Here is an 8,361-nt window from a genome sequence, read left to right on the forward strand (position 1 = left end):
TCCAAGAAAAATAGTACTTTATGTGCTCAAACACACAACTTTTGTGACTTTTCAAACTTTGAAACTCGATAACTTCGGCAAATGTGGACCAAATTTCTTAAACAAAGTGTCAAATTAATCAGCTCAACGAGATTTTGAAGATGTCACGACACATCATGATTGCATCTTGTTGAATTTCCAAGAAAAATAGTACTTTATGTGCTCAAACACACAACTTTTGTGACTTTTCAAACTTTGAAGCTCGATAACTTCGGCAAATGTGGACTAAATTTGTTAAACAAAGTGTCAAATTAATCAGCTCGACGAGATCTTTAAAATGGCACAACACATCATCATTGCATCTTGTTGAACTTCCAAGAAAAATAGTACATTATGTGCTCAAACACACAACTTTTGTGACTTTTCAAACTTTGAAGCTCGATAGCTTCGGCAAATAAAGACCAAATTTGTTAAACAAAGTGTCAAATTAATCAGCTCGACGAGATTTTTAAAATGACACAACACATCATGATTGCATCTTGTTGAATTTCCAAGAAAAATAGTACTTTATGTGCTCAAACACACAACTTTTGTGACTTTTCCAATTTTGAAGCTCGATAACTTTGGCAAATGTGGACCAAATTTGTTAAACAAAGTGTCAAATTAATCAGCTCGACAAGGTTATGAAGATGTCACAACACATCATGATAGCATCTTGTTGAATTTCCAAGAAAAATAGTACATTATGTGCTCAGACACACAACTTTTGTGACTTTTCAAACTTTGAAGCTCGATAGCTTAGGCAAATGAGGACCAAATTTGTTAAACAAAGTGTCAAATTAATCAGCTCGACGAGATTTTGAATATGTCACAACACATCATGATTGCATCTTGTTGAATTTCCAAGAAAAATAGTACTTTATGTGCTCAAACACACAACTTTTGTGACTTTTCAAACTTTGAAGCTCGATAGCTTCGGCAAATGAGGACCAAATTTGTTAAACAAAGTGTCAAATTAATCAGCTCGACGAGATTTTGAATATGTCACAACACATCATGATTGCATCTTGTTGAATTTCCAAGAAAAATAGTACTTTATGTGCTCAAACACACATATTTTGTGACTTTTCAAACTTTGAAGCTCGATAACTTTGGCAAATGTGGACCAAATTTGTTAACCAAAGTGTCAAATTAATCAGCTCGACGAGATCTTTAAAATGGCACAACACATCATCATTGCATCTTGTTGAACTTCCAAGAAAAATAGTACATTATGTGCTCAAACACACAACTTTTGTGACTTTTCAAACTTTGAAGCTCGATAGCTTCGGCAAATAAAGACCAAATTTGTTAAACAAAGTGTCAAATTAATCAGCTCGACGAGATTTTTAAAATGACACAACAAATCATGATTGCATCTTGTTGAATTTCCAAGAAAAATAGTACTTTATGTGCTCAAACACACAACTTTTGTGACTTTTCCAATTTTGAAGCTCGATAACTTTGGCAAATGTGGAACAAATTTGTTACACAAAGTGTCAAAGTAATCACCTCAACGAGATTTTGAAGATGTCACAACACATCATGATTACATCTTGTTGAACTTCCAAGAAAAATAGTACTTTATTTGCTCAAACACACATATTTTGTGACTTTTCAAACTTTGAAGCTCGATAGCTTCGGCAAATAAAGACCAAATTTGTTAAACAAAGTGTCAAATTAATCAGCTCGACAGGGTTATGAAGATGTCACAACACATCATGATTGCACCTTGTTGAATTTCCAAGAAAAATAGTACTTTATGTGCTCAAACACACAACTTTTGTGACTTTTCAAACTTTGAAGCTCGATAGCTTCGGCAAATAAAGACCAAATTTGTTAAACAAAGTGTCAAATTAATCAGCTCGACAGGGTTATGAAGATGTCACAACACATCATGATTGCACCTTGTTGAATTTCCAAGAAAAATAGTACTTTATGTGCTCAAACACACAACTTTTGTGACTTTTCAAACTTTGAAGCTCGATAGCTTCGGCAAATGAAGACCAAATTTGTTAAACAAAGTGTCAAATTAATCAGCTCGACGAGATCTTTAAAATGACATAACACACCATGATTACATCTTGTTGAACTTCCAAGAAAAATAGTACTTTATGTGCTCAAACACACAACTTTTGTGACTTTTCCAATTTTGAAGCTCGATAACTTTGGCAAATGTGGACCAAATTTGTTAAACAAAGTGTCAAATTAATCAGCTCGACAAGGTTATGAAGATGTCACGACACATCATAGTAGTTGAGCTAGGGGGGTTACAGATCAAATGTGCCGTTTTCGCACATCCGCTAACGTTATTTTTGCTCCGTTAACGTTATATTTGTCGTTCCGTTAAATTAACGTATGGGGAAAATGGGGGAGTTTTCGCGCCGTTAACGTTATTTTAGTGGTTTATTGATTTAGCGGTGTATTGCGAAAACTGTATTTGTCGTTACGACAAAATTAACATGGAGTCTTATGGGAAAAACTTTGTCGTTACGCTAAAGTTGACGTTAAACGTATCTCCATCTCTCTCCTGTAACGTTATTTTTGTCGTTCCGTTATTTATTTCTTGAAAGGTGCACTGCGAAAACTAGTGGTTGTTTTTATAGAGTTTTCGCACCGTTAACGTTATTTTAGTGATTTATTGATTTAGTGGTGCATTACGAAAACTGTATTTGTCGTTACGACAAAATTAACATGGAATTTTATGGGAAAAACTTTGTCGTTACGTTAAAGTTGACGTTAAGCGTATCTCCATCTCTCTCGTGTAACGTTATTTTTGTCGTTCCGTTATTTCATTCTTTAAAGGTACATTGCGAAAACTGTTGGTTGTTTTTAGAGTTTTCGCACCGTGAACGTTATTTGTGTTATTAGGTGATTAGGTGGTGAATTGCGGAAACTGTGTTTGTCGTTACGACAAAATTAACATGGAGTCTTATGGCAAAAGGTATGTCGTTACGTCAAGGAAGTTACGTTACCATCTCTCCCTGTGGAGTGGGCGTGTCGGTACAGGTCCGGGTTGAGCGCCTTGAGACAGGTCCGTACTTGGGGAACTTCTGTAGAGTGACTGGAGCGTGGAGTGGGTGCTCAAGGTAAGTAAACGAAAAAATGCTCTCTTAATTTTTATTAGCACATAATACAAACATAACATTAATATAATCTAGAAATTTTGCAATATATATAAGTGAACTTTAAACTAAGGCTGTCCGTGACGTATGTTACTGAGGCTATAGTGTCCGTAAGGTAGAGTATCAAAGCTGTTTGATAAAATTTGTCGTTTGTCATCATAAGGATTTAAAGCAATTTTATTTTGTTCAACGCTATAAATTTCATGATTATAGGAACGAATAGACCGTTGGGTTACCGAAGTGATTTTAAAATTTTTTAAGCATTCGACGTAATCGTTAAAAGTTAATTTGTTACGGACAATAGTATGTTTCACTCCTTTCGCTTTTTTGGTAACCTTTCCATCTTGAATTTTAAAACTGTACATTTTTGACCTGAGTCCAACAAAATGAGAAATAATTTTTCCATTAGCTTCATCCTTCATTAGTCCTAAGACTTTTTTATTTGTCGGAGGGATATTGTATGGATTGTTGGTAGGATAATCGGAAGTATCAAATTTCGTTAGATCTCTCTTTATGATTTCTTCATAAACGTCATTACAACAGAGTTCGTAAATAAAACTGTCGGTGTCCATGTATGTACATGAGCTTGCACCGATCAACTCCCATTTTCGGTAGCATGTACTCATAATGAAAATCGTACATGTATATTTTAGACAAGTCTAAAATTGCCATGCCTATGTACAGTGGTTTATTGAAACAGATTGAAGACTTTTTCAGTTCAATAATAACAAGGTTTTCATCTAGAATTAATCTGCTATGAAACCTAGGACTAGAAATAAAATTTTTTGCACCATAACGTCCTTCCCAAGATTTAACAATTTTAACTACGCGGTGCTTTCGAATATTTTCCATCGTTTTCCCAAACACCGCGTTATTAAACAGCTTGAATAAATTTTTTTCAAAAGTTGATTGAGCTTGTGTTCGAAACCCGTTATTTAATTCAATATAAGATTTTAACCATGGTGACTGGTTAAACTTTAAAATTTTGTGAATTTTTGTCGGAACTAATCCATGTTTTAACATTTGCTTTAAATTCCTATAATGAACAATATAATTTTGTTTATGAAACAGAGTGGTCATTAATTTGGGTAATTTCGATTGTGGCGGTTTAAGATGTTCAGGTGCGAAAGGAAAGTCCTTATGCGTGTCATGTAACTTATTTGGGTACTGTAAATCTACCTGCAAAATATACCCTACGGGGGAATCGTCAGGAATAGTTAATACGTCAAAATTGGTATCTTCTATCCATTCGAAGCCTCCGTAAGGTAAAGGTTCACACATTGCCTTTCCGTACAAATTGTTCACATCTAGGTAAAGAAGGTATTTAGACGGTTTTACAGGATCATAGTCAAACATGTACTTGTTGTTTGCTTCTGAATATCTACTGCTACACACAGAAACGCCACCACGAATACCTTTTTCAATAAACATTATTTGATCGATATCGTGTAATAACTCCAACTTGCATTTAGTGTACTTTAACATACAGTCCCAAGTATATCCGGGCATGGTAAAATACCATGAAGGATCGAGATTATGAGTTGAAATACAATTTAATCTGAAATGTTCAAAAATATCAGCTAAAAGTATAACATCAGTTTTTAAATACAAATCTGAATATTCTCCCAAAGTCTGAATATTAAAAGAATCCCATACCTTCGATGCATGACTATATTTTTCGTCGTCAATATGCGAATCTTCTAGTTTATTATAGAAATATTCCTTGGATGGTAAAGTTTTTTCATCAAGTTTATCAATACTATCAATATAATCGTAGCAAAACACACCTTTACACGTTAAGAGTTTAAATTTTTCTTCCGTCACATCTAAAAATTGACTTTTTAAAAGTTTTAAATTTTCGGGTTGCATCGATTTTGCAAGTTCATCGAGAGAAGCCCCCAAAAATCTATACGAATCAATATAGCGAAATTTAATGTCATTTTCTGTTACATGATGGGTGAATGAAATATATTTTTCTTTGTTAATAGGTAGTACACTTAAACATCCTTTTTTACATAAAAGTTTGATTAAAAAATGAGAATCGTATCCGGAAAGATTCTGGAAAATTATCGGCACCACAAACTGCTTACGAAAATTTAAATTGCATACTGAATGAGCAAATCCTCTGAAAATACCCGTGAAATGATCATGATCTCGAACAATTTCATCTTTAGGGGAAAACGGTTTTTCACAAATGTGACACCTTTTAGCCATTGATAAATCAAGTTGGATGTTCATTGGAGTGTTTTTCTTTGTTTCATTATAAATAAATTTCGACAGTTCAATCATTTCATTAACAAACCATTCAACACAGTTAGTACCTCGAAACATTTTGAACTGAGATAAAGAGTCATTATATGCACATTTGATGAAATATCCTACACTAAAAGGAATGTGTCTTTGATATTTACCTAAATCATTCGAGAAAGAAACGTTTTCCAATTGACTTTCGAAATCAGCATAAATAACAAATGGGGCTTTTTGTTGATAAACATGATTTTTAAACTCTATAAAGTCGTATTTGGGAAACGAAATATGACAGTCATTCAACTTAGTGCACAATACTTCATGTGTTAATAATTTTTGATGGTTGGAAAAATAATTTAAACATCTATCACAAATAAATTTACGTTGTTTATGTTTGTTTAACTGACTGGATAATAATCGTGATAAATCTTTAATCCAGCAATAGTGATAGATAATATTGGTATCTTCTTCTTCTACTACTGCATCTGTGGGAACCGGATTATAGTCATTTAATTTAGGATAATATTTGTTCTGAATTAAAAGCAAATTAATATGTTTGTTTAGTTTTTGAGGTGTTAATCTGACTGGAACTACTGCATAGAATGTTGTCGGTACCGTTGACATTTCTAAAGCGTAAACATTTACCGATATATCGTTTAATTTTTCAAATTTATATATTTTGTTTAAAGGCATAGGCATTTCTAAATTTGTGGTATTTAAAACAGTGCTGTAATGTGGATATGAAGTAATACGATTATTGTTATTTATAACAGGATAAATAGCACTAACAATCGACCAATAGAAACAGGCTTGATCGTCATTTTGAATATTAATGCAAGCCCGTTTCTTTGAAATTTCTTTAGGTAATTTGATAAAAGTTGAACCGCTACCCATTTCAAATTTATTAATATTAATTTCTAAATAATCGATTTTTTGTAAAGCAAAGCCTGAATCACGTTCCTGAAATTCTGACAGTTGGTTTAATACTTGATCTTGGATATTTTCGCGAAACCAGCCAAGTAAATTCGTTCCCACATCAATGATTGCATAGTTTGTATTAAAATAGAAAATGTTAATTATTTCCTTATCCCCAGATTTTTTAATAAACTCCCCACAAAATGTGGAAGCTACCTTAATAACTGGATTTTGTTTTAAAAACTCTTTTATCTTCGTTTCAAATAAAAGAGAAGAATCGTTTAAGAATTGATTTATATCCTTATGCGTCAAATTAATAATAACATTCGATGTTACATTTTGATTGAAACATGAAACCACGTTTTCCCACGAAATCCTACTTTCAACATTACTTGTTTCTCGATTTAATCCCTCTATATTTTCTAGTTTTAGTCGAAGTAGTTTTTTAATTACATTTAATTGATGTAAATTTGTCTGCAATTTGCGGTGCATACGATATGGTAAACCACCTTTACCGATTAAATTATTACAAAGGATAATCAATTTTTGCACTCGGTTCAACCAAACAGTTAGGTTTCTCTTACATAATTTATTAATTTGGTGTCTAATTTTTTTAAAACCTGTAATAACATCTAAGGATTTTTTCAACAAGTTATCCGGATCCATGATACAATACCCTTTCTGTTGCTGCTGCTGCTGCTGCTGCTGCTACTAATTCTTCAAGCCAAACAGATTTCGAATAAAATCAGCGGATTCGGATGTCCTATGTCTTTTGTTCCCCTAAAGACAAGGGCGTATTTTCCTTCGACAAAGTTATGCAGCTGCGGTTCAAACGTCTCAGTCACTCTTCGAGGGAGGAATACCACAGTGGTTTCCAAGTGTAATAAAATGTTTTTACCGTATTTGGTATTCGAAAGTGTAGCTTTATAGATCAAATATTTTTCATTAATTGTTAAATCTTGTAGTTTAACCAGTGCTTTATCATTCTTTACAAGACACACTTGGTTTAGTTTTTCCAAATCCATTCTGTTTTAAAATTTAAAGACTTTAGTCATTTACAGTTAAAAAAACTTTCACTTACGTTAAACACTGCAAAATCAAACACCGTAAAAACTTTCAAGTTTGACTGTCTGCAACAATCTCCTTTACTTCCACTCACATTAACCACTGTAAATTCAAACACTATGAACCTTTAAGTTTGACTATCTGCAATAATCTACTTTGCGATATTCCCAGATGGAATTATTTATACCTCTGCGGATGCAATCTTCCTTTAAATTAAAAGTATTGATATATTTCATCGGAAAAAATAAAGTGGTTTCATGTTGCAAATATAAATCATTTTCATGGGATTATGTAAATTAGTCTTTAATGCTAGGAAATATAGAACTTACATTCTATTAAATCATTCCCCGGATAGAAGTACTGACTCCTGTATATGGACTAATTGCATCATTCTCGGATTGTATTTTTATTTACACCTCTTTGCAGATGCTGTCTTCCTTTAAATAGAAAGTATTGGTATATTTTATGTTACAAATATAAATAATTTTCATGGGATTATGTCAATTAGTCTTTAATGAAAGGAAATATAAATCTTACATTCTATTGAATCATTTTGAACTGGAAATATTAATTTTTATAGTTAATTTTAATATCCCCGCTAATCGAAACTTAAACGTAACAACGTAAAGTCTGCAAACAATATGGACACATCTTTTGCGATGACGGTGGACCATCTATATGAACGTGAACTTCAGGTCGATTGTAGTGAACGAAACATGGCAGCCTTATTTGTAGCTCATAATTGCTAGTATATTCATAGGGTAACTTACTCCAAATATTTAGAAGATCTATGCAGTCTACTTGTTTCAAAAAATACTCGAGCGGAAGACATTTTAATTCTTCACTTTTCAATTGTTTAATATCTTTGCTTCCAATTAAAAAGTCAACCAAGTTTTGTGTTGTGTTCATCTTAGTCGTGTAACATAAATATACTGAGGTAGTTAGAAAATTGTTAATATTTAAATATGAGAGCATATTGGGGAGGGGCAAA

General features: G+C 32.8%; 1 protein-coding gene across 1 annotated transcript; it reads right to left on the minus strand.

Annotated features, from left to right (window-relative positions):
* Positions 1–3,226: 3,226 nt before the first annotated feature.
* Positions 3,227–7,496, minus strand: LOC136349772 (uncharacterized). The gene is made up of 2 exons (XM_066301500.1): positions 7,387–7,496; positions 3,227–7,331 (listed from the first exon to the last, which is right to left on the minus strand). Exon 2 carries the CDS (start codon positions 6,969–6,971, stop codon positions 3,678–3,680), a length of 3,294 nt encoding a protein of 1,097 aa, XP_066157597.1. The 5' UTR covers positions 6,972–7,331; positions 7,387–7,496; the 3' UTR covers positions 3,227–3,677.
* Positions 7,497–8,361: the final 865 nt, after the last annotated feature.

The sequence above is a fragment of the Euwallacea fornicatus genome, unplaced genomic scaffold, assembly GCF_040115645.1.
Source record: "Euwallacea fornicatus isolate EFF26 unplaced genomic scaffold, ASM4011564v1 scaffold_65, whole genome shotgun sequence".
NCBI lineage: Eukaryota > Metazoa > Arthropoda > Insecta > Coleoptera > Curculionidae > Euwallacea > Euwallacea fornicatus.

Bases quoted from the DNA above. Each gene is read 5' to 3' on its own strand.
- LOC136349772 (XM_066301500.1), bottom strand. From the start codon at position 6,971: ATGGATCCGGATAACTTGTTGAAAAAATCCTTAGATGTTATTACAGGT.